Raw genomic sequence first — 27,651 nt, 5'->3', positions numbered from 1 at the left:
ATGAGTCAGAAGATTTGTGAATACATAGGAGGATGTGTTATGGCCTTGTGAGGTGTTGAGGTTGAGGGACAAAGCATTGGGACTAAGGAACATAGAATATACATGAATGTTATGATTCACATGATAAAACATAAAAAGGGTTAAGGAAAGAGGGAGAAGAATGATAATACGCATACATGTCATGCATATATGCCCGTGCGCATTTACAAAATCTGAATGTAAAGTGTGATTTTGGACAATTATTCTGCAGATTGATACTTTAGTCATGTGTGTAAATAAAAGAATATATATACGAAACTTACCCGTGAAATCATACTCGTACATCAACAGTAAAAAATTATTTTATTAGAATGGGTTTTATATCATTTAAACCACCCGCTTCGACCGAAAATATCAAGTAGGCCACCGGTTCTAACGGCGTCTCATTTAAAACACCCAAAGTCGAATATATATCTCTCTGTTAACTCCAGTTCAAAACCCTAACAGAAAACGTTAAAAATTTGAAACTTCTGTTAGTTTAAAAGAAAACGACTCTATTTGCTGAGGTGGAAGTGCCACATGGTGTCTCGTCATAATCCCAGTGGCAATTGACTATCTGCACTTAAAATAAAATCTAAAAGAAGTCAAGTCAAACACTTACATTATTACAATAATAAAAAGAAAAACAAGTGAATTAAACATCGTATTAGAGTCGATTGATAATCAGAGTCGATAAACACCGAGTACTGTATATTGGGGGTAAAATCCCTAAGCGCGATCAAGTAGCAAATCGAGCAATCAAGCAGTGCAAGGAGCAGCCTTGAGGGATTCTCACCTAAGGACGATCTCATCAAGGTAAATCTCATCATTCATAATACTAGGGTTTATGCGATGTTAATGATATCAGGGTTTATGCACTGTTCACAATATTAGGGTTTATGTTTGTTGCTTTTTTGATCGGGTTTGTTGTTGTTTGTTTCTTTGTGTTATGATGTTAATATGTATGTATGATGTTTTACGACTATTGCATGTGACAGTATGACGATTACTGTCGAGATCAACCACCATGGTTCTTTCAACAATGATGCTAGAAACCCTCGCTATATAGGAGGTTATGTTGATGTTATTAAGGAGTTTGATGCAGACACACTGTCGTTTAGGGATTTAGGAGAGTTTGCTGAGAAGTTTAATTATAATCCCGAGTCTTTAGCTCATTTTAAGCGTGATGGGAAAAATATGTCCAGTGGAATGAGGCTATTATATGATGATGAATCAATAAGAGATTGTATAGAAGTATCTAAGCCATATGGGAAGATTGAATTGTATATTGATCATTGGCTAGATGAAGGTGAAAATGTAGGTAATGACAAAGGTAAGGAGGTTGTAGAGGAAGATGATGGAGATGATGGGAATGGGGATGGAGATGATGGGGAAGGGGAAGAGTATGATGATAGTGAAGATGAGGATTATCAGTACAAAGGTACAGAGAGTGAAGAAAGTGAGAGTGATGGGTCTTTTGTTGGTGAGAGTGATGAAGAGCTTCAGAAGAATAAGAAAAATTGTAGGGACTTTAGGGAAGATCTGAGGAAGGCAATGGCCACCCCTGCAGATGCAGAATTTGAGGAAGATGAGTTTGATTCTGATGAATTGAGGTCTGTGGACTCTTCCAGTGAGGATGAAAACCAGAAAATTGGGTACATTGGGCCAGTAACAATAAAAAGAAAAGTGAGGAGAAAGGTACATGGTTGTTCAACTAGGGAGGGGGGTAAAATCAAATGGAGTGCAGGCATGGCTTTTCTGAACATGGAGGAGTTTAAGAGTGCTGTGAGATTGTATGGATTGGAAGAGAGGAGAGCTGTGAGGTTCACCTGCAATGAACCACATAGGTGTCATGTCAAGTGTGAGGATGGGTGTCCTTTCAGGATTTGGGCAAGGAAGCAGAAAGACAGTGATGTTGTTGAGATAAAAACACTAGTCAATGAGCATCAGTGCACAAAACCATACAAAAATAGGCTTGCAAGTGTGAGATATTTGACTGAGAAATATGGTGACAGGATTAGAAAAAATCCACAGTGGAGAGTGAAGGAAATGATTGAAACCATAAGGAATGAAATGGAAATTGAAGTGCCTTGGATTAAAATCATGAGACTGAGAAAAGCTGCACTAGATGGTGTTGAGGACCAACTGAAGCTGCATTACTCTAGAGTTAGAGATTTTGGTTTTGAAGTTGTAGCCTCCAGCTTCCTGCAAAAACCATTGTTATCAAGCTGCTCGAAATTAACTAACAAAAATTGACCAACGTACCTTCGATTTACAACAACTCCAGAAACGCCTCCCTGGATTCTTTATAGTCCATGAGGTACGTAATCGAGCATAAGAAGCACAGTGACAAAGCACCATGCTATTTCCCCACCTTAGAGATGATGTATTTGACGTGGAAGACATGGAGCTCTCCCCTCTCAAACTAATTAAAATCAAGGATAGAACCCTAATTTACTTACAGTGGCTGTATATATAGACGGGTCAGGCAAGAGAAGAGAGAAATCGGGTCAAACTAGCCATTACCTGCCACCTAATCGAAGCGCGACACGTCAGCTGCCACATCAGCTTCTCCGTTAGGATTTTGAACTGGAGTTAACGGAGAGATATATATTCGACTTTGGGTGTTTTAAATGAGACGCTGTTAGAACCGGTGGCCTACTTGATATTTTCGGTCGAAGCGGGTGGTTTAAATGATATAAAACCCTTATTAGAATGTTTCTCAAATTCGGTATTATGAACATATAAACACAGATAATTTGGTTTTTCATTTTTAAAATGGAACAAATAGAAAAAGAAAAAAAATTATAGAGTAATAAAGAGCTTTACACTACTTACCCATAGAATCTACTTTCTCTTTCTCAACACACTTCTCAAAAGATAAAAGTCTTGAGGGGGATGATCGCACATATTTTACTGCATTCCGAATCTTTGTAATGCTATCATCCTCCTCGACCAGACCTTCTTTGACAACTAGATTTAAAATGTGCGCACAACATCTAACATGTAAGAATTCATTGTCTAATATTGTGTACTTCCATCTTTTAGTTTTTCTTTTCAACTCAGCGATGACTGTATTATTTGAATTGGCATTATCCGCTGTCAATGTAAAAAGCTTTTCTATTCCCCACTCCAACAACCAGGATTCCACACACCTGCCAATAGTCTCACCCTTGTGATTTGCGACTTGTCTAAAATTAATTTCCTCTTATGTAATTTTCAATTACAATCAATCCAATGAGCAGTCAAACACATATAGTTGATATTTTGAATTGAAATCCATGTATCTGTTATTAAACATACTCGCTGATTTTTTAACATACTTTTTAACTTAGCTTTCTCCTCCCCATATATTTGCATACAATCTCTCGCAGTTGTTACTCTTGATGGTATAGTAAATTGGGCACTAACGTATTACTATATGCAATAAATCCCGCTGCTTCCACAAACCTAAATGGCAACTCATCACGAATGATCATCTTAGCCAACGCCTTCCTACAATGTTCATATTTATAAACATGATTTCTCAATAAGCCTGTGTTACTTTGGTCATCATTTTCACGCTTAGCTGTAAAACTCAACAGAGATTGTTTGTCACGATTAATTCTAAGAGGATATTTTTTGTATTGACTCTCTAAATGTGTCCTCATATTAGTAGTCCCGTTTCTTTTCTTTTGACAAGCATATGAAACTCCACAATAATTACAAACATTTCGAGGATTTTTAAGATATTCATTCATGTGAAAATGATCCCAAACATATGACTGTTTCTTTTTTCCAGGGGGGTTGGCAATGGTGTACCTTCATCAACGTTAATTGGTGTATCACGATTGTTGTTCCTCTCCTCTTTCGGGATGGATTCGTCTAATTCCATAACAGCTGATGTATCTTTCTCCATTGTAACTACACAAAATCCCAATAACATATGTATAAGAAAATGATGGGTAACTACATAAACTTAAATTGGATTTATACACAAACAGAGATTTACCAGAAAATGAAGATAACGGTAGTAGAGATCTGAGAGTATTATAATTGAGCAGCTATTGGGTGTTGGTTGAGTGGCGGGGATGAATGGAGTCAGAGAGTAGGGTTATATTGATTGGGCTTTAGTTTTGGGGTTGGATTTGTACTTATCTACTGTAGTAGCATTGATTTATAGATCTTATACTATCAAAAAATTAATATTATATAATATATTTGTGTATAATTTATTAATTTATATAGTATAAGAATATAGTTTTAAAAATATAAATTATAATAAATATATATTTGCGGTTTGCGGTTGTGATTTAGATTTTGCGGTTTTTAAATATTTAAAACCGCATCCGAACTACAAATAAACGATTATTTAAAATTTCATTTACAACCAACTCACATTTTACGATTATCCACACAATACGATTCGGATGCGATCAACGGTTAATGCGGTTGAGAGGATGGTCACTGCACCCCTGCTACTATTCGGTATTTCCCCTTTTACAGTGATACGGTCACAAAACATACAAAACATTCTGCGCTAGGGTTTTGACTGTCCCTCACTCACTCAAAAATTCAAAAAGGCGGGAGATACATACACAACTAATCTCTACAATCCACTCTATTTCCTCCACTTCAAACGGCGATTCGCCTCTAACATGTCCGCCGGAGCTCGCCACCTCACCGTCATCGGCGAATTCAAGCCGTTCGGCCTAATCGCCGAAGCTTTGGACGGAAAGCCGTCGGAAAACGTCACCGACAGCTACCATTACTTCCTGTTCGATCCGGAATTGACAAAACAGAGAGAGGAAGATGATGAATTTGAAGGCTCGGGTACTTACAGTGATCGCGGTGATCACGAGCTCTTTATCAGAGGAAACAGGCATGTCTCTTACCACTAGTTGGATAGAAACTCTAATTGAGTATCGTAAAGTCTAGAATTCTATAATTAAGTTATTTGGAGCTCAGGTAGTTTCCTTTCCAGTGTGTGGATAGAAAGTTTAATCGCGTATCTAGAATGTTACAATTCGAGTTTGAGATGTTTGTGACTTGTTTTATTTTGTTGGTGCGAAGATGAGATTAATTACTTGGACAGTTATACCTCTGTATGTAATCGAATGAACTTATAAAAGATTGTACATATTTTTTGTTCATTTTTAACTTTTATTTTAAGGAATTTTGTTTCCAATTTTGCGTTGGTTTTATTATACTAAAAAGCTTTTTGCAAACCTTTGTTCCTTATTCTTATTTATCCCAGTGAGAAAATTTATTCATAACCAGACCATATAATTTTTGTTCGACAGTTGTATACATCTAGGATTTCGTAATCTTAGTTTGAGATATTTACTACTTTTTTTACTTTGTCTGCCCGGAGGCTAGAATTGATTTCTACATTTAACAATTGTATAAATGTGTGGTTAGTTGCTTACATGTGTGCATTATATATCGTATTTAATGCAGTATTTTTCAGTCAGGTTTTTTAGTCTATACTTATACCCAGTGTTATTAAAAACGCATATGCGCACACATATGCGAGGTGCGATGCGCTGCGCAACTGAAGTGCATCGCTTCAAGGATGCGATGCGCTCGCTTTTATGAGCTTCGAGCGCTTATTCCCAATTCAAAAAAGCACAAGATAAGCGCTTCTGTTAAGATGAGTCATTTTTAAAGGAAATGGGTCACATTATGTAACATTTATGACCTTTTTGTGTATTCTGTATCTCATTTTCATGCCTTTTGCTATGTGATTACATTTTAGTGTAAATTTATATTACTCACACAGACAATTGTAACTATAACAGGATAATATGGACAATAGGCTCGCGAGTTCATAAGAGATTCACTTCAGCCTCCCCGATCATCATGGTATATCTCTTTTTAATTAGCCTAAGTTTTTGACGCTGCTGCATTCCTAAACAGGCTTGCGAGTACATAAGTTATTCCCTTCCCCCTTGTCTCTGATAGATGATGTCATTGTCTTAGACCTTTACTAAAATTTATCAGAAGTTTGAGGCGTTAGAGTTCGTACTTTTTGGTGCATTTTTAATGGTTTCTTTAGTTGTCTAGATCTAATTTATTGGCATTCAAAATCTATGTGAATCCTAATTATCTATGAATGCAATGCTAGGTATTATATTGATTCTTTTAGTGTCTCTTGAATTTTTTTGTTCACGCATTTGGTAAGCTCTACAGGGTCTCTAGAAAGTCTCGATTCTTGTATCTCCTGATATTACTTAATTAGCTTTCCTGTGCCAGTACTGTACTATAGATTGTGGGTTTCAGGATTTAGCCCATACATTGGTGTGGGCCTTGGGCGATTAAAGGTTGTATAATAATTGTGGGTGGATTATTTATTATAAATTGTACCTCTTGGTCACGGTTAGGTAACTTGTATAAGAAGTATGGTATTTCTCGATGACCAGATTGTGATGGCTATATATATATATATATATATATATATCTATATTATATTTATATATATAGGGTTCTACTCCAATACAAACTATTAAAATACAAAATAAATACAAACCACTGCGTTTAAGTAGAATGGTAAGGGTTTTGGGACCGAGGATGGACCCCGAGATGGGCTTAAACGGGGTCTAAGTGGGGCCTAGTAGGGTCGGGGTGGGGCCTAGTGGGATCATGACGGGACCAAGTTTTGGCTCTTAAAGTTGTCTGGAGCCTGTCCAGGGCCTGTGCGGAAGAGCCTCGACAAGGCTCTAGAGGGCCCGGGGTGGATTGAGTGGGGGCGAGGTGGGCCCTAGATGGGTGATGACACATAGGGGGTTGGTCAGTGTTATCGAAAGCATTAAGCGCACCGAGGCGCAAAAATCTTTGGAGCCTAGGCGCAAAGCGCAAGAGTGAGGCGCGCGCTTCTTTGAAGCTAGGCGCATGTTTTACAAATTTTTTTATTCATTATTTAGGATATATGTATATAGTTTTATAACATAGTTTATACTTCATAATATATTAAATCGCACTTTAAGCAAAAAATAACTTAATTTATCCTTTATTATATATTAAAGAATACTTTTAGATGGAAAAACAATCCTAAAATTAAATATCAAAATTCAAAAATTTATGTTTCATAGGCAGAATTCCAGGCTTCCAGCTCCCAACAGGTAGATATTTTATCAATCATCTTTACCAAAGTCATCTTCATCGAAGTCTTCATCTTCAAAATCCTGATATGAGTCATCTGACTCTTCATCATGTATTAAATAATTAAAGTGTTCTCTTCAAATTCAAATTCCTGTTCTTCTTCTTCTTCGTCCTCATCTATTAAACGTCGAGGCCTCTTACCTCTGCTCTTTTTTGAATTTGAGGCTGATTTTCATTGCGACCTCGAGTTATATGCAGGCTTTCTAGCACCTGAAGCTTTTTCAACTGTTGACCAAATTAGTCCATCATCATCGGAGAAGACCTGCTCATCATCTTCATCTGATTCCCCGTCCAGGTTTCCAACCAACCACTCATTGCTTTCATCAACATCAAGGAGTGATATAGGGTTAATTTTATCTCTTAATTCAAAGCGACGTCTCAATGCTCTGTTGTATTTGACATATACTAAATCATTTAGTTTTTTTTGTCGGAGTCTATTATAGCCTTTTTATTTGGGCCTAAAATTCTTTTTTTTGTTGTTGTTGTGGGTTGGTACTTTTGGGCCTTAAAAGTGACCCAAAATCCTTCTTTTTGTTATGGGCTAGTACTTTTGGGCCTTAAAAGTGGCCCAATAACATTAGATATCTTATTATGCGCTTTGCTTCGCTAAAGCGCGCTTTTCGACCGCTTCGTGCTTAAGCGCACTTTGTGCTTCAAGGCTAAAAGCGTGCGCTTGATTGAAGTTGTTTCGCCTCGACATATATGAGGCGCTAAGGGTGCGCTTTGACTGCCTAGGCGCGCTTTTCACAACATTGGGGTGGGTGATGGGGTTTAGGTATAGTTTCCCTTGGTTTGTATTTTACTCCCTCCGTCCCACAGTACAAGTCTCTTCTGAAAGAATTTTTTTTCCATAATACTTGTCTACTTTTAGTTTCCAATGCAAATATATTGATATTATTCTAAAATTACCCTTCTTGAAAGTTGTATAACAATTAATCATAAGAGTCTACATTCATGCATTTATTAGGGGTACAAGTGAGAAAATATTATCTAATTAATGTTTTCTTAATACGCGTTATTTTTTCAAAAGAGACTTGTATTGTGGGACGGAGGGAGTCTTGGTTTTATTTTAGTGGTTTGTATTTGAACAATTGCCTACACACACACATATCATATTATGTTTGATAGATATGAGGAGTGGATGCTTGAGATCATTGATTGATTTTATTATTGGTAACGGTTTGATTAATATTACAAGTTAGGACGTGGTTGTTTCGCTGATAAATTTGTTGTTTTGCTTTTAGTCTTTTACTTGGTGAGTTAACATGATTTAGAAGTCGAAGTTATATTTATATAAGTCATGACCTCCCTCAGTGGAACGTGTCAACTAATAATTTGATTTTTTGTGTGCTCTGCATTAGTTTGGTGAATTTAGTATAGTGTCCCTTTTTAGTTGTCACATTTCTATTTTTGTTGGTCAAATTGACTAATCTTTGACAAGAGATTATAAATCTTTCTTTTATTATTTTAAAAAACTTAAAATTACATCTTAAAGTAGATTAAAAGTTATTTCCGGTGACATATTTTTTTTTTAATTTTTTCAATTGATAAAATATTAATAAATTTCAGTCAAACTTTGGTCAATTTGACTGTCACAAAACCAAAGGTGACAACTAAAAAGGATGGAGGGAGTAATAGGTAATTGTCATTTAGGTTGTTTAATTTCTTAAGATTGATGCAAAAAATCAACAGGGAATGAGCTTGTAAATCCATGTATGTAGATAGGTATAAGATAACAATGTAGGTTCAAACATGCACTCATGCTTGCATACATACGATGCAAGAGGTCACATACTTGATTGTTCCAGGGCTCATGAATAGCTGAAAAATAGAAATCGTGTATATATATATATATATAATATAGGCAAATGATCAAATAGAAACTACTAAAATAGAAACTAAATAGAAACCAAGAGAAACCCCCTCAATATGACATCACCCACACAGGGCCCATTCCCGGCCCCACTCAATCCAGCCCAGGTCTACTAGAGCCTCACCATGGCTCCCAACAGCCTCGGATAGGCTCCATATATGCCCAAGAGCCCCACTATGCACCACCCCGGCCCCACCAGCCCTTACCAAGACCCACGTCGAGGTCCATCCCCGGCCCCACAAACCTTCGCATGCAATTGTTTTTATTGAATTGGTTTCTATTGGTGTTCACACACACACACACACACACACTATATATAGCACTTTCAAATTTGAACTTAGGTACTAATAATGTCCACCTTGTTGCAATATATTCAGTCTATCCTGGATTAAGTACCTTAAAATTTCTTTTGCTAGTTAGATCCTTACATTGGTTAGTAGAACCGAGTTTCTTCTTGTAAAATTCCATCTTAGTATGTTTGGTCCTCCCATGAAAGTTCTAGTCTGAAGCTGTATGAATGCCTATGTGGTATTAATGCAAAACCGCACATACAAACTCCTATAACACTAGTCCCAGACAGATATTAGATATCTACATGTGCTTGCACTTGTCTTATTTTCAGTTCAAGCATAGTCTAGGTCTTGAAATGGCTTTTAAATCAACTTTCAGGCTTGCTGGTGCAGAATGGGTGACAAGTCAGAAGCTCTGCTTTGTGTTCTTCACACTGATTGTCTGACAACTTGTAACATTTCAGGTTAGAACATTGTGAGTCTGTTAAATTCGTTATTTGTCTTTTCACATTTTTTCATGAGTTCTATGTTGCTTTGTAGTAGATGCTTGTGTCATTTTCTGTAGCTGTTTAGATTTTCTGTAGCTGTTTAGATTTAATTCATCCATCTCTTTACTTTTTGTTGCCTTTTATGTTAGTACCCACAAGATGCCAAGGAGGATGCTACTTGGGCACTTCCATTTTTCCTTAGTATCTTCTTACATAGCTACATTAATGTAAATTATTACTCTTAGGTTATTAGTTTACTAGTCACAAATCACAAGTATAAGCAAGTACTTATTATAATTTAATTTTATATTATCATTTACTACAGGTGACACGGTGTCTGTTCCCTTGTCTCGCCCTGTTATATCAATATGGCCCCTTCCGTCTGGTTTACTCCTCCAAGTGGCTGAAGCAAACTCAACATGTGGTCCTTTTTCGTCTTCTAGCCCATCACTTATTTCTCGTGATATGTTACGAGTGAAAAGAGATATAAAGGGTTACAGTCCTCAGAATCTTTTTGGATTTACTAGCCAATTTGATATTACTACTAAAGATGGATCTTCATCCTCACATCTGATTTTGAGGGACCCATTGGCAGAACCAGAAGTATGCACTTACACTATTACCAGACAATGAAAGATACAAATATACAATTCTTTGGACTTTTAGTTCAATATTTGTTCCTTGAAATGTACTTCATTACATTCTTTTCTGTTTTATACAGTTTTTTTGTTTATTGATTATTGTTTCTCAGTCAACTTACATCGAGGAAAGAGGTAAATTGTGCTTATTGAAAGAGTTTGATGAGAAAACCATTTGGACAGGTGAACGGATCCCTCTTATGGCATCATACAATAAAGGTTTTTTTTAATATTGGTTCCATCTTATTTTTCTGGGATTTTCGTCATTCCCCTTTCCCAAGAAAAGAACCCTACTTGAAGCTTGTAATTTCTTTTCCCACTTTAAATACTATGAGTGACTTTTGTTTCAGGAAAAATGCAGCACTCTTTGTGGGTAGCAGAGCTTGGTAATTCTATAGTTGAAGTGAACAATTCCAAATTATCTGACATGGTTCCTGCTGAAGTGTTTCCAAAACAGCTTTCATTCCGGAGAATTTGGCAGGGGAAGGGTGCACAAACTGCAGCTAGTAAGGTCACCATATCTAAATCCCACTCTTTTGATGTTAGTCTGTTAAGTTCAAATATTTAGAAGAATTTATGTTGGATGTGAACGTCTGAATATTGGGTGCCCTAAACTTAGATATGAATGTAAGAGCTACAAATGCTAGGGTCTCAGCAAACTTAGGCACAATCTCGATGCCTGCCTCATACAATACTCACTTATAGAAATGAAGAGAAAAACCTCAAAATGCCATAAAACTAGAACACTAAAAGTTGTTAAACCTACCCAACTAGTTTGAATTAAAAGGTGTCACTAAGTTGAGTATAATTTTTGGTGCCACTTCAGTATCAATGGAATTTGTAAACATGCGTGGGGTGTTGGGAAATTCCTTGGGGTTTATATGCGCAAGAATGCTTCCGTAAAGCTAATTTATATTGCATTGTTTTAATTCCTTGGATGTTATTACTTCCATTCTCGATTTATCATCTTTTTCTGTAATTAGAAATAAATCAAAATCAAGGTAATTTACAGATTATTTTGTGATTTAGTGCACAAGATTGGGATTTAATGGTCTAATTATGATTTTCTTAATAATTTTTGTTATCAGGTTTTTCTTGCTACTGATGATGATGCTGTGCCAATTGTCTGTTTTCTTCTCCAAGACCAAAAGAAGCTCTTGTCAGTGAGGCTTCAGACTGTGGATCTAAATAATGAGATTCTCTTTGATATTAAACCTGACATGAGTTGGAGTATACCAGGAATTGCAGCTGTACCCGTTAATGCCACTCGTCCAAGGTATTAGCACGCATGTTACTCTGCTAGTGGTAGATTGATTTGCCAATATATTATTGATGTCATTTTCTTGTAAATTTTCCAATAGATTTGTCTATGCTGAGTAACTATTTTCCTGGCAGAGTAAAAGTAGGGTTGCTACCATATTTGGACATCATTTGTTTGGCTTCAGATAACACCCTTCTTCTTTATGTAAGTGAGAGTTAAGTGAGCGTATTTCTACTCAAGTTCATATTGCAGGAGTTTTTTTTCAAAACTGTACAAGTGAATATTTTTTGCAGTCTGGAAAGCAATGCCTGTGTAGGTACATGCTACCCCCTAATACAAAACCCCTTGATGCACCAACCATGTCTCAAGATCTAAAGATTGTGGGTTTGTCGAATTCTGTAGAAGGGCGCTTCAATGTGATTGTTAATAATGGGCAGGTATGCTAATTGTGGACGTAGTATGTGTTGTTTTTATTTTAGAAGATAAGGCAACATGTTAAGTTGCTGACTTGCTGGGGATCACAATATCAATGTTGTTTACAGAAGAACTTGCTATTGATTGCTATCATTATATACATACGTCCAATTCTCAGGCTTGTGCTATTTAGAAACTTTAGTGCAATATTCATTTCCATGATGCTTAAGAACAGAAAATTAAAAATGCACTTATTTAGCAAAAAAAATTATAAAAGTGCACTTTGTAATTTCTTATCTCGATGTCAGTATTTCTTAGAGTTCATGTATTTTGCGCGGTATAATAACTGCAATATATTATATTGGATAGAAGCATCAAGTGTTGTCTTTCATATGGAGTTTAAGGACTAAATAAAGAAACTCTTTAGAGCTGGAAATTGGTTTCTTAGTTATTTATGTATCAAGAGATTGAAGGATCCTAACTGCAGTTGATAATTGTTTGGATGACTAACATAAAACATGCTACACAATTCCTTTATTTGGATATTTATTATATAGGAAATGCACTTTTGTAGCTTTGCACAATAATCTATGCAGAAAATCACAAAATAAGTTTACATGTTTCATTTGTTGTATGGTCTTCATGTTCATATTAATCTTTTACTTGTGCAGGTCCTCAGATGTGCATTACGTAGAAGCCCTTCTTCATCATTGACAAATGATTGCATCACTGCGATGGCTGAGGGGCTTAACAGTGTTTTTTATAATCATTTCCTTGTGCTTCTTTGGGGTGATACTGATGTGGCTTATTTGGCTAAGAATGATGTTGGTATTCAGTCAGAATGGGAGGCCTTCTGTAGTACAATCACAAAATTGTGCCAAGAGTCCAATACTACAACCCAAATGATTCCAGATTTAGCATCCAACTCATCCTGGGAGTTTTTGCTCAACAGCAAATTTCATAAGAACTACCCCAATTACAGTTTTGTCAAAGGAATATGTCCTGAAAAATCAATTAATCAGCAGGGATCCAATTCGTTTGTTTCATTTGAGGATCATTCACAAACCCATGAAAAATCATCATGTCCTGAGCTACTGATGGAAACTCTGGATACCTTACATGCTGTATATGAAACACTGAAATTAGATAGTCTTCGCAAGAGGTAACCGTCTTCTACCTTATACATAGTTGCTTTTTGTTGATACAAGTATCATATAGCAATCCTTTTTAGTCTATTTTTTAATACCTGATGCTGTTTACTTCAGGTTCTTTTTTTTTGTATCATTTGTTAATAGAATAATTTTGTATATCTTTCAGTTCTATGTGAAAGGAAGTTGGTAAAAGTTTATTTAATTAAATATATGGTGGTTTTGAAGTTACATTTAAACATCGGTCTAAGACTTTAGGTGATCAGTTTACCTCTTTACAAGTGAGAAGTAAGCAACTTTTTAATCAATGTTCTTCATAGAAATATTGCTTTTCTCTTAAGTTATCGATATTGTATATTCTGATGTTTATATGTATTATTAGGTTAGTTTAGTGATTTATCCATTTGGGGCCCATATTTGATTAAGAAGGCCATTTGCAAGCATGTTTTCAGCTTAGAGAATCTTATTCATTGTCTGTCATGTTGAATACCACATAGAAAAGGTTCGTTCATTTTTTTCTAGCTTTGTTGCCTATCTTATGTTGATTTTCATTACAGGGACTTGACCCTTCTGGTGGCGTTGTTAAGTAATGTTGCTGGGTTTCTAGGCGAGGAAAGCTACCTGGATCATTATATACGCGATTTTCCTCGTCTCTTCAAATTCGAGACACGCAGGACAGCATGTTCTCGTAAAACTCCTCCAAGTTTATTTAGATGGCTTGAGAATTGTTTGCGGTATGGTTATAATTCTGTTGAATCATGTGACCTTCCTCCTTTGATCAGTAAAGAGGACAGTAATGTTGTGAGCTGGGCTCGGAAGATAGTTTCATTCTACAGCCTGCTATGCGGTGCAGAATTGCTAGATAAAAAGCTTTCAAATGGTGTTTGCTGTAATGTTTCAAGTGGATCATCTTCTACAAACGAGCAGCGTGCAGTCTTAGCAATGGTTGGGGAGAGATTTGGGCTGCAACAGTTAGACTTGCTGCCTGCTGGTGTTTCCCTTCCTCTGCGTCATGTAAGTGATGAATAATTGTGATTGTGTTCTTTATATGACTAATCTGGCATATAAATTTTTTAATTTGAGACACAGGAGTCATGCACCAGTTTATTAGGTAGGTTATATGTTTGAGTTGCTCTGAGTTTCCAAGTGATAGGTATTCTTGAAAGTTGGATCTATAATAACAAATGCTGCTGCTTTATCTTAACAACTAAGAGTGGTCATATATTATAGTGTCCCATTCCAATTGGGATATCAAAAGCGAAAATCCAGACACTATTAGATACTTTAATTTTATATGTTGTACTCACTCTGTCCCCCTCATTTCTTTACGTTACTTTTCGGGACGTTTTTCCACACTCATTTAAAGTATAGTTCCATAATATATTTTTTAAATTTTTTTTCTCTGAATAAAAATTTGATGCATAAACTTTTATTTCAAAAAAGAAAATTTTAGAAAAAAGTTCTACAACTATACTTTATAGGAGCCTCAAAATGCGTGCAAACAGTGAACGTAAACAACCACGGGGGACGGAGGGAGTATGATTATTAATTCACAATTGCTGTCCACTATGTTAGCGTACCTTTGCCGTAGGTAATTAGTGTATATAAATAGCCATATATGGTTATGCGTTTATGTCTCAGTTCACAAAGGCCCTCGATTGGCTAATTTGTCGCATTTAAATACTTATTTTAAACCTTGTAGGCGTTGGATAAATGTCGTGAGTCTCCTCCAACTGATTGGCCCGCTGCTGCTTATGTTCTTCTTGGTCGAGAAGACCTAGCTTTGTTGTGCTCGGCGCATTCAAGAAAATCAAAGGAAAATGAACCTCACACCAACATGAACTTGATTTCCATGTCCACTCCTTACATGCTACATCTCCATCCTGTGACAATACCTTCCTCAACTTCTGATACAAATGAATCGGAAATCACCAAGTTGGAGGATACAGATTCTGTTGATGGATCTTTAAATGATGGTATGGAGCATATCTTTAACTCTAGCATGCAGCTGAGATATGGTCGTGATTTGCGAGTAAATGAGGTATGTCGTACATAATGCCTGCTTTCTTTAGGCTAGCATATTAAATTATGTATAAACTTAGTAAGACACTCTTAAATTGTACGGTTTCCTAGCAAAGAAAATTGTGATATATTTGATGTTATTAATTCCTAGCTTTAATTTCTACTGTTTTATTAGTAAAAAAATTACCTCTAGTTGTAGTTTGATACAATTTTTTTCAGTAGGCATCTGGTTTATTCTATAGCACAGGAAGACAGTTTTAAGATTGCTCACTTGATAGCAATAGGATTATAAGGAACACAATCTGAAGCAACCCTTCTTATAAAACATTGCCAGAAATAGTGGACTTTTTTCAAATCATGTTTTGGTGTTTCCTTAAATGATAAAAGCTACATGGAACTAACAATTTCAGTAATCTAGGAAATCGTCTTGCTACAGTGTTCTGAAGACAAATTGACCGCATTTTAGCGACCCTGTGAAAAGAGATGTCAGTTGTTCTAACATCAACAAGTCTTTAGTTTTATTTTTGTTTTTTGTATTTATTACTTCATCTGCGTTAGGAGCTGTATGTGGGAGCCTTCTGTTCAGAAATTTGTTTTTGGTGTTTTTAGTTATCCATAGAAATTTAAAATTGGACTATGTTTTAACTATTGACAGTTTCAGATAATGGTCTGTTAACTGGTAAATGACCAGTGGTAAATTTGATATATCAATGCCATGGTCTAAAATATGTTCATGATACTGCTTCCCATGCAAATTAAGACAACATTTTACAAGGTTTCTGTGTTCCCAAGCATTGATTTATGGAGCAACTGCATGCTGTATATATTAAATTGACAAAAGACATGGAGATGTTCCGGTGATCATTCTGGTCTTGATACGAATTATTACATTGTCTGAATTGTTTGGGGGTATCAATGTCTAGGGTTGTAAAAGAGCTGAACTGTTTTTGGAGCAAGATTGGTTCAATAGCTTAGTTTATGTTGTATACTATTAAGAAAAAGGCTGAAAACAGGAAAGATATCCCATCCTTTTAGAGAATCAGCTTAGACAAATAAATTCTCATATTTATCAGGAACTCATCAATTCATGTTATTTATAAATAAGATTGATAATGAGTACTACAAGAATTATATATGAAATACTATATAACATGACATGCTTCATTTGATTTAACAAAGTGGCGGGCTTTAGCTCAAATCGCCTAGTGTATATGTTTAACAGGCCGAAATTGCTCGGTGTTTCCTAAAAAGGCTCTAGAGATCATATCAGCTATATTGCAGTCCTTAATTTCCTGCCATATTTGTTACAAGGGCCTTTGTCTTACTTAGTGGTTAGTTGCCATATTGTACGGCCATCGTAAAGAAAAAAGGACCTAAATAACACAATTTTGGGGTTTAATGCCCTGAATAACAAATTTTGTAAAAATGGCCCTCAAATGACATTTAGAGACGCTTGTAAAGTAGCGTTTTATTTCGAAGGAGGAACGCTAAACGCATTAGCTTTTGCAACTTTTAGGGCCCAAGCCCAATGCCACATACTTTTGTTTCTTTTTTAAAAATAATTTCTGTAACTCCTAATAAATAATAATTGGAACGTAAATTAACCGTCGTTAATATTTTAGGGTTCATATTTGGGTTTTAAAATGGTTAATTTATACTTTAAATTAAATTAGCCGACGGTTAGGGTTTAGGATCGAGGGTTTAGGGCCGTTAGGCCCTAATCCCTCGAGCCTAAGCCCTAATTAATGCGAGGCTTTAGGGCCTTCGGCCCTAAAGCCGAGGAACCGGTTGAATAAATAAATTTATAATCGTTAACATTTAGGGTTTAGGTTTGGTTTTGGGTTTTAGAATGATTAATTCGTACTGTAAATTAAATTGGCCGACGGTTAAGGTATAGGATTGAGGGTTTAGGGCCGTTAGGCCCTAATCCCTCTAGCCTAAACCCTAATTAATGCGAGGCTTTAGGGCCTCGGCCCTAAAGCCGAGGAACCGGTTGAATAAATAAATTTACAATCGTTAACATTTAGGGTTTAAGTTTGGTTTGGATTTTAGAATGATTAATTCATAAATTAAATTGGCCGACGGTTAGGGTTTAGGATGGAGGGTTTAGGGGCGTTAGGCCCTAATCCCTCGAGCCTAAACCCTAATTAATGCGAGGCTTTAGGACCGAAGGCCCTAAAGCCGAGAAATCGGTTGAATAAATAAATTTACAATCGTTAACATTTAGGGTTTAGGTTTGGTTTTGGGTTTTAGAATGATTAATTCATATTGTAAATTAAATTGGCCGACGGTTAGGGTTTAGGATGGAGGGTTTAGGGGCGTTAGGCCCTAATCCCTCGAGCCTAAACCCTAATTAATTCGAGGCTTTAGGGCCGAAGGCCTGAAAGCCGAGAAACCAATTTTAAAAAGTAAATTAACAATCGTTAAGATTTAGGGTTTAGGGTTTATGTTTTGGTTTTGGAATGATTAAATTATACTTTAAATTAAATTGACTGACGATTAGGGTTTAGGACCGAGTTTTAAAATGATTTAGAACTAAAAACAAAACAAACGCTAGGAGAATTAGCGTTTTAATTTATAATAAAAGAGGAACGCCACTTGAGTTGACGTTTGATCTTTAGAAGCCCAACATTAAACGCTAGTATGAGTAGCGTTTTTAGATGCGGAAGCCCAGCTCACTTCCATTTCATTCACTAAAACCATAAACACTAATGTGAGTAGCGTTTTCCTTTTTTATAAAGAAAAATAAAAAACATTAAACGCTACATCGTGTAGCGTTTTGGGTGGTGAGTGTCTCTAAAGGGCAATAAGGGCCATATATCCGGTATTTTGATATTTGGGGCATTAATCCCCCAAATTTGGATATTCAGGGCCAACACCCCATTGTAAATTTCCTACTTTTTAATCATTGTTTCATTTATTGACTCGTTATGTCGGGCGTTCTATATATTTTTTTATCTCCTTTTCCTTGTAGGTTAGACGTCTTTTATGTTCTGCAAGACCTGTGGCAATTCAGACACCTGTTAATCCTACTGCTTCAGATCAGGACCTGCAACAGGTACACAACCATGCCTATGTGCTCTTTTATGTCTTAAGAATTTTGTGGTAGTTACAATAATACTAGTGGCTTGGATAGAGATTTTAGTCATACAAGAACATTCTTTATCAGTTGAAGTTTCAAATACATTGGCTTCATTATCAAGATTTGCAATAGTTATTTCCTTGTGCACTTTATTGAAAAATGGCAAGTCACTGATCTTAAGTACATATTTTTATTTGGCATATTAGTATATTTATTAATAAGAAAATAATTGATTCCTCCCCTTTTAAGAGCCCTCTATGAGCTTGGTTGATCATCGGTTTTAAGAATTTTCGAAGGCATTTTTTAGACATCACTACAGGAACTTAATAATTTTTCTGATTGATAAATAGCATTTGGATAAAGAACTTGTAGTGGTGTGAGTAACTTTTTTGTCAAGACTTTATTGCAGGGTCTCGGTGTAAAATTCAACTTTGCTAAGATCCTATTTGAATTCCTTTTTATAGAGCCTCCTCTATTTGCTATTTCTTGGCAAGGGGTCGTTTTTCCAAGGCCAAATTCTTTTCTATGAGCATAATTTAACTAAACACAATTAGATATATATTGCATATTGAGGCAAATTCTTATCATTTGTGTACTGGCAGCAATTATGTTGTTGCAACACATAGTTATCTTCTAAGCTCAATTACCCTGACTCTCCAATTTTGTTCTCATGCTCGTGTGTACTGGACATGACATGGAGTCGGATCTTTCTTATCAGAACCGGATACTTCACCTTGCTGCATCCTGTTTCAAAATTAAATAAAAAATCTCCTTGCAAATTATATATAAAGAAGAAGGAGATTGGATGACTTTTCTATGTTACTTCTATATATTTTTCTACCAATTAACGCACGTAATTGTAGTGTATTTGATTTATTTGTAGTAGAAAAGTTTTATAAATGTAGGATAATATCTTTTTTAAAATTTTACTTATGTTAAACTTTTATGCTGGGTCCCCGCATCATTGTCCAATTTCAAATTCATAATCAAGAATCCTAATATTTTTAGTGTAAGAATCTGACTCTTGGACCCACACCTGTGTATGACATTCGTACCCGATTCCGATAACATAGCTTCTAAGTACTCTTCCTGACATTTCCATAAATGGATGAGATAGTCACGTTCTACTTGTCGTTATTTTTAATTAGGTTTTATATTAATATGTTCAGAAACTATTATTAAATATATCTCATTCTTTTTCTTGGTTAAATTAATAATTTAATGCAACTAATTCTTATAGGCTCAGTTATGGCAACTTGCTCAAAGAACAACTGCTCTTCCTATTGGGCGCGGAGCATTTACACTTGCAACCACACATACTCTTCTGACAGAGGTAATGTCTGTTTTGTTTAACTAACACAGCAACTTCTCAAGGTCAACATTAATTTATTTTTTTTATATCAAATATTAGTTGTTTAAAGTAATTGCATTTCACAGTTGTGCTCTTTGTTGACTTTGTTAATTGGTATTTTTAATGAGTATATGACCCTGACTAGTATAAGTTTTATGATTTGTAGGCGCTCACAGTTCCTAAGCTCATTCTAGCTGGCCGATTGCCTGCTCAACAAAATGCAATGGTGTGTTTGTATTACCATTCTTTTGCGGTCTGAAAATTAAGCTTAATATTATTTATTTTTTTTAATATGGATTGTATCTTAGATATAAAGAAACATTTGATTTTATTAGTCTTTCCGTTTTGTGGTGTTAAATTATCAGTGGTGTTCTTCCCATTTTAAATGTGTAAAACTTTTTGATGCTTAATATGTAAATATATATCTTAATCAACACCCCCCTCAGAGAATTCTACTATCTTGTAGAGTTCATTAAATATTTTTTTACACGAAATAGAAATGTCTATTTTTTTGTGTGGATAGTGATATATGAATAAGTTTAGCATAAAAGTTGAAGTGTGTTGAATTGATGAAAGGGGACATAACATTCACCCTTTACATGGTTTGGGAAGAGATGTTTATGATGGAGTGGTAGGTAACAAAAGGTTGCTTTAAATAATTTTTGGTTACCTTCTATTTCGAGGATTAGGGTGAGTAACTATGGACAGATGTATCCATTAAAAAACAACTAGGCCTTTGTGAGTATTAAACAGATCATTACATTTCTTGACTTTGAAGTACATTACATGACTTTTAAGTACACTATATAACATTCCATTGTAAAACCTCTTCCTATCTGAGCAGACTTATTCCTTTTCCAGCCATATATATTTACTAAACTTTTGGTTTGCCCAATAATTGTGAAATCATGGTAAAGGTATTTTCATTTATGTAAATATGGCATACATATATGTGCATCATGTAGTCAAAGGTATGACATCTTTTTCGAAGAACAGATGTAGAATTATCTTTTACTGCAAAACTAGATTTCTTGCAGTTTCATCTTTGTATTGCAACACACATTAGTTTCTCTAAGCATTTCTTAATTATTATTATTATTTATAAAAATGTAACAGGTCAATCTAGATCCAAATATTAGGAACATTCAGGAACTCAAATCTTGGCCTGAGTTTCACAATGCTGTTGCTTCTGGACTAAGACTTGCCCCCATTCAGGTTAATAATTTATTATGAATATAGAATCTGTGTTACATTTATGCTGTATAATTGTAGTATTTATTATGAATATAGAAATTGTGTTACTCAAGCTCATGATTGCAGCATTTTTCAAATCCTAGATAAATGCCAGTTACCTTGTATTTAAGCTCACTGCATGATGTCCTGGTCTCCTGGAACCTTCTATGTGATCCAGTATTTGCTGCTATTGTAATTGTTTTACTTTTGGTGTTATATTAAGACTTTGTTGATCCTTGGTTCTACTTCATGCGATCTTTTAATTGTTTCACAGGGGAAAATGTCAAGGACATGGATCATATATAACAAACCGAATGAACCAAATGTTACCCATGCAGGACTACTTCTTGCACTGGGGCTACACGGACATCTACGAGTGCTGACTATAACCGACATATATCAGTACTATTCTCAGGTGCCTCTCCTTTTAAGTATTTTTGCAAATTCTATCTTTCTTTGTCTTCTTTTGACATTTAATTTAAAACACCAATCAAGCTCACCACAATCTTTTCTAGGATAGACTAGCTGTCACTTTCCTGAACCAAGATACCGCACGGACCTCTTTAAATTCTTACCTAAGTTTACATATTGCGTAACAATTCATATCAATGGTCCTCAACTGAAGCTTCTCATCTATGAAGCAGAAAGATAGACAGCTTCAAGTTTTCAAATTAAGAACTAAGCAGAGTATTAATAAACTAGTATTAGTAGTGATTTACTTGACAGACAAACACATTGCCATGTCGATGTGTCAGTTAAACATAAATTTTCTTTTGAGCATAAGTTTATAGCATCAGTATTTTGTACACGCAGACAGGTGTTTTATGCAATAATTTTTGTTTCTTTTCTCATTGCTTTCCATACTATATTCTGTTGCTTTGGTCGTCTAAGTAAAACAAATCTCGTAAATAAAATATATTCAGGCAATGAGATAAACCAAGAGTTTCTTAAACAAATTGTTGGCAGTGTGTTTTTTATTGGTAGCTTTAAAAGGTATAATAATATTCATAGCCATACATCTTCTTGCTAATGTGTGTTGGTAAGGTTGTAGAAAAGTAGCAGTTATGTCAAATCAGTAGATTAACACCCGTGCTATATGAAAAAACAGTTATATGTACGTTTTGCATTCAATGTTGTCATAACTTATTAATTTCCGACACTGTATAAACTTCTTCTTTCTTTTGATTGTTCCTTCTAAAGAGGGAGATCTTTGAAGTGTTCTTTTCTGTGTGTCTACATGTTGGATCTCTGATACTCTTATGTTTTAGGAGCATGAAAGCACCACTGTTGGACTAATGCTTGGACTTGCAGCATCTCATAGGGGAACCATGCATCCGGCAATATCAAAGGTAAATTGACATTTTTTCTGTTTACCTGATTATTGTTTGATGGATTTGACACTATTAGTTAGATGGTTTTAGTATCAAGTAGCCTAGTGTGATAATGAGCATACATGGAATCTATTGTATAATATACACTCCCCCCATCCCTAAATATGTGAGCCACTTGCTTTTCATGTATCTAAATGGCATTGGAAGAGTCTTGTAAATAACTGTGTTTTAATTGTTTTTTGGTTTTGCATTAAAATATAAAGTAGTTAGATGGTTTTAGTATCACGTAGCCTTATACAAGATGCAGGTTATATTGATTTTCATTTTCATTTTATTTAGATATTACAAGGGGAAGTATGGAAATCAATTACTCTTTTTTTTTTCCTGTCTAAAAATGATCCTTAATGTTTCAGTTGGAAGGTTCTATAAAAGTAAAACAGTGAGAAAGTGTGGAAAGATCGTTGATAAGACATTTCAAAAACATTTTGTTTTATTGAAGTTTATAGTCTATGTTAATAACGTTTCTTCAACTAGAAATGATACATGTTAATATCAGAGATGTAAGGATCAACAAATATTAGCTACCAAATTTAACATAAACATTTTTAAATCATGGGCCATTTTGTCACAAAGAAACAAATAAATACCTTTCATCTCATGAGTGAGGAAAATGAGAGTGATATGCTAGAATGCATACTAGCAAACTTAAGCTTATTATGTAATCTTAAGCTTATTATGTAATATGGAGGGTGGTTGCTAGTTAGAAAGATATATAACAAGACAGGTGGGCATATTTTTATGTTTTCCCCACAATTAGCCAAACATAGCATATGGTGCTGAGCTATAATGAATATGAGCATCTCTAACCATGAAAAACCCTTAGCTAAAAGTCTACAAGGGCTGGATGATGAACGGTTCCCTGTTGCCAGTAGGCATGCCTTGAATAGAAATTTTAATTTGTAAAAATTTGATCACTCCAATGCCACATTACCCTTAGTTAAATAGTTAGCCAACCTCATCATCTTGGCTATATATGCTGAACCTCAAGAGACCTGTAGCAAAGTTCCACAACATCTATTACCATACTAAAATAATATATTCTTCTTATAACAACATAAAATAGTAACATTCTTTTTGAAATATATGCAACCATTATAGCCAACTCCATTGGAGTACAGCACCTTGCTCAGTAAATTTTAGAAAATCTTTATTTATATTATTTTAGCCAACACCGTTGGAGATGCTCCTATTATATTTCTGGACCATAATGTTGTGGTGCAACTTTTTTTTTTTTTTTTCCTTTTACCATCTCTCATTTCCATACAGTTCTATTACATTCTTTGTGATTTAAAATAAGATTTATTGTCATGTTAACTTTTTAAGTCCTATCAACTTGGAGTGTGTTATTGTATGTTGTCATTGTATGAGGTGATACCAAAGAGCTCCCAAAAAAAAAACTATTTTTGTAAATCATTGCACTACAATCATTTATTTGTATAAAGAATCAAAGTGAGCACTCATCCTGTTGTATCATTCTTTTTTTTGACGAGTCTATATAACATACCATGATATTTGTCGAGAGAATGCTCATGACCATGTCTGCAGCATGTCCCCTTGATGCATTATGCTAATATTGTAGCTGCTTCGTCTTTGCGTCCTAACATGTTAGAAGCTGTGTATTTTTGGTGATTTGAATTAGCAAGGGTAAATAATCAGTTATTTACGAAAAGGTATATTTGATGATGATAAAATCTGTTCAAGTGAGACTAAGATAATTTTTGTAGTAATGAAAAGGAAATAATTATGTATTACCTACTTCCTGCTTCCAATAAGTTCATTTACTTTTTTGGATAAAAATTTGAGTTCAACTTTTATACAAGAAAAAGGAAGTAATATTATGTGCCCTTTTTATACATCAAAAATGCTTGCAATAGTCAAATGAGACAAAATTACCGGTCAGAGGGAGTGCTGACTTTTTTCTGTAAGATATGCTATGAAGCTATGTTAGCTATTATGATATGGCATACAACATCTTTGCATCTAAAATATTGAAATTTGTATTTTTTTGACCAATAATCCAATATGAAATGATATATTTTTGTTCTTATAGATATTTTTGTAATATTTATATTGGAAAAAAAAAACACTCAATCCACGATTCCAATGGAAATAGCCTAGCAATGTTTGTAGTGCACGAAGATTTATTTATTAGTATTTTTGCTTCTTACTGATTTGTACTAACTGATATGTGGCAGTCATTTTATGTTCACATTCCAGCTCGCCATCCTTCTTCCTTTCCTGAGTTGGAATTACCAACCCTCTTGCAGGTATCTCCAACTTTGTTTTCATCCTTGTAGTCCATAAATCATTGGTCTTTTATTTATTAATATGATCTTCGGCTATCCTTCCAGAAATTTTCTTAAATGTGTTTCAAAATTTTAAAATTATTTAGATATCCTTCCTTGTCCTTAACCAGGCTATTTAGTTTTCAGGTGTTTTACTCCTTGCATTTGAAGATAAATTTCAAGTTCTATTTTAATTATTCGTGATTTTTAATTTATCTGCTAGTCACATTTTTCACAACTTTATCTGATACTCCCTCCGTCCCCCTGAATTGTATACATTGGGGGACGGGGACGCGGCACGGACTTTAATGCTCCTGTAAAGTGTAGTTGTGTAATTTATTTTTAAAATTTTCTTTTTCTGAATTAAAGTTTGGATGTTATATTTTTATTCAGAAAAAGAAAATCTCAAAAATAAGTTACGGAACTATATTTTATAAGAGCATTGAAATGCGTGTCGAACAGTTGAAAAGAAACGTATACAATTAAATGGGACAGAGGGAGTATATATTTTAGTTCGATATAGAATTTTTACCACATCTACAGTTTTTAAAAATCATTTTATCATTTGCATAACAAAGAGGGGGGACTCCATGTGTAGGTGGGTGTCTTGAGTCTATATTTCTTTCCAGAAACTGGGGACTTTGAGCTTATAACTCTTTTGTTTCATTTTTTTAGTCTGCAGCACTTTTGTCTGTTGGGCTTCTTTACGAAGGATCTGCGCACCCCCAAACTATGCAAGTTCTCTTGGTATGGCATATTTATCTATGCTTGTACTGAAATCTATATGAATAGTATTCACCTCAATGTTGAATGCTGTTTAAACCATCAATTAGATATAACTATAGACTATCGTCAACAAAATCAATTTTTTGGCATATATGTGGATGAATATCTTATCCCTTTTTTAATGAGGTACTTTGCTTTCGTGGATACAACATTGAAACATATGCCATTGGCAACTTAATATTCAAATGACTAGTACAAGAACTAATACAATTCATGTTTCAGTCTGAGTAAATCATGGTCTCGAAATGGATCAGTTGAACATGCTAAATCGATCATCATAAAGTATGATCTTTCAAACTTACCCCCATTCCCTTTAGAATACGAGTACCAGACGCTCGGATGTATTTAAACATGGCCACATTTTTTTTTGAGATAGGTAGTAATCAATAATTTATAATAATATGGGTCCTTGTGATGGAAGTTTTAATCCCAAATTTTAGTAGGTATATGAAAATTAAAGTGAAGACGTAGATGAGAAGATAAGTCATGTTCAGTGAACTTGTATAGAGCTTGAGCCGAAAACTACTCAAAGTTTATGAAGGTAACTTTGAGGGCCTAGAGGGCAACAAATTAGGCCAAAAGGGAAGTTATTAGGGAGTTTCTATGATAACTGAGAATGCCTATGGATTACACATTGTTCAAATCAACTTTAAAAATGTCGTTTCGTATCCTGTAATATATCTATATATTTAATATTCTCTGTCAAAAATAGTAATTTATCAGTTTTGCGATGGCCTTGTGGATTATTCATAGTACTAGCACATGATATATTAACAACTGGTTTAAAGGGAGAAATTGGACGGAGAAGTGGAGGTGATAATGTACTTGAAAGAGAAGGTTATGCAGTTTCGGCTGGATTCTCTCTAGGTCTTGTTGCCTTGGGTATGAATCGTTGTAATTGTTCTCATTTACCAGAATTCGTCAATATTATACATTTTCCAAACATGCTTATCTTCTTTATTTTTTAAAAATTATTCTTAATGTTACTCGAAGGTCGTGGAGAAGACACTCTTGGTTTCATGGACAAATTTGTTGATAGACTGTTCCAGTATATTGGTGGTAAAGACTGTCACAATGTAAAAGCTTGTTCAACACTTTCATTACTAGATGAGACGAGATTTATTAATATCTTCATGTTAGACTATATGTTTGACGTAATTTTGTAATTTTTTGCACTTCAGGACAAATCTCATCTCCTAACACCGTCAATGGATGAGCATGGTCGTGGTGTTGGGCAGGTTTTCCCATGTTCTTTTTACAAATCATTTGTTTCAAATTTCATGTTTACACCTGATACCATCAGTTTTTCTTTCTTTCTGATTTGTACCTCTTTATAAGCTATCAATTCTTGTTCTAGGTAATGGATGGGAACCCAATTAATGTGGACGTCACTGCTCCTGGAGCTATAATAGCTCTAGCATTAATGTATTTAAAGGTACTGTCGTAAATTCACCATGTGTGACATGTTGTACACTGGTGCACTTTTCTAGTCAAGAGTGCATCACGCAGGGGGGACCTTGTATGTTTTTAATACTACCAATTTATTGTAAAAATAATGCAGACTGAATCAGATGTGATGGTGTCAAGACTCTCTATTCCTCGAACGCATTTTGATTTGCAGTACGTGAGACCTGACTTTATTATGCTTCGTGTTATCGCTCGGAACTTGATTCTGTGGAGCAGGTACCATACGCGCACACTTTCAAAATCCTGTTATATTTCTCGTGGCTTTTAGGATCAATGTAAATATTCATTTTGTAGGGTTCATCCATCTGAAGATTGGATTCAGTCTCAGATACCAGAAATTGTGCAAAGTGGGGTTAAAGGCCTAAGTGATGAAATGAGTGATGTTGACGGAATGGACGCTGAAGTTTTTGTTCAGGCATATGTTAATATAGTAGCCGGAGCTTGTATTTCACTGGGTAAGTGGCCTTTGCTTTGTATCCGTGAGATTATTTGTAAACATATTTTAAGACTTTCTTTTCATATGAATTCACATTTTAATGGTCTCTTCGTGAGAATAAAAGTATATGTGGTGTGTCGTTACATGAGAATGATAAAACTTCATAATTTTTCAAACATACGTGAAAACTTCGACCATTCTATTGAGCTTTGTAGCACCATGATGATTTGGGACTTTAAATTGAAATCTTCAATTTAAATATAAGTTCTTATGGACACATAATTAACATATTCGATTAGAACTAATCCTGATAGATGATGAAAACAAT

The 27,651-nt window shown here is 35.0% G+C and overlaps 1 protein-coding gene across 1 annotated transcript in view; it reads left to right on the top strand.

Moving 5' to 3' along the window:
- The first annotated feature begins 4,473 nt into the window (after positions 1-4,473).
- The window catches only part of LOC108215040 (anaphase-promoting complex subunit 1), a 31,850-nt gene continuing 8,672 nt past the window's right edge, over positions 4,474-27,651 (top strand). The window contains exons 1-26 of the mRNA XM_017387365.2: positions 4,474-4,879; positions 5,799-5,862; positions 9,701-9,785; positions 10,135-10,412; positions 10,561-10,666; positions 10,798-10,958; positions 11,536-11,723; positions 11,843-11,912; positions 12,002-12,145; positions 12,794-13,284; positions 13,828-14,284; positions 14,973-15,311; positions 18,267-18,350; positions 19,615-19,707; positions 19,892-19,951; positions 20,842-20,940; positions 21,233-21,373; positions 22,227-22,307; positions 24,545-24,616; positions 25,310-25,381; positions 26,209-26,302; positions 26,414-26,496; positions 26,602-26,658; positions 26,778-26,855; positions 26,982-27,103; positions 27,182-27,342. Coding sequence (XP_017242854.1) covers positions 4,656-4,879; positions 5,799-5,862; positions 9,701-9,785; positions 10,135-10,412; positions 10,561-10,666; positions 10,798-10,958; positions 11,536-11,723; positions 11,843-11,912; positions 12,002-12,145; positions 12,794-13,284; positions 13,828-14,284; positions 14,973-15,311; positions 18,267-18,350; positions 19,615-19,707; positions 19,892-19,951; positions 20,842-20,940; positions 21,233-21,373; positions 22,227-22,307; positions 24,545-24,616; positions 25,310-25,381; positions 26,209-26,302; positions 26,414-26,496; positions 26,602-26,658; positions 26,778-26,855; positions 26,982-27,103; positions 27,182-27,342 — 3,904 coding nt within the window. The 5' untranslated portion in view covers positions 4,474-4,655. The remainder of the gene's footprint in view (positions 4,880-5,798; positions 5,863-9,700; positions 9,786-10,134; positions 10,413-10,560; positions 10,667-10,797; positions 10,959-11,535; positions 11,724-11,842; positions 11,913-12,001; positions 12,146-12,793; positions 13,285-13,827; positions 14,285-14,972; positions 15,312-18,266; positions 18,351-19,614; positions 19,708-19,891; positions 19,952-20,841; positions 20,941-21,232; positions 21,374-22,226; positions 22,308-24,544; positions 24,617-25,309; positions 25,382-26,208; positions 26,303-26,413; positions 26,497-26,601; positions 26,659-26,777; positions 26,856-26,981; positions 27,104-27,181; positions 27,343-27,651) is intronic.

Source organism: Daucus carota, chromosome 3 (assembly GCF_001625215.2).
Source record: "Daucus carota subsp. sativus chromosome 3, DH1 v3.0, whole genome shotgun sequence".
NCBI lineage: Eukaryota > Viridiplantae > Streptophyta > Magnoliopsida > Apiales > Apiaceae > Daucus > Daucus carota.
Note: the sequence above shows the minus strand (reverse complement) of the source record. Positions and strands in the feature narration are given on the sequence as shown.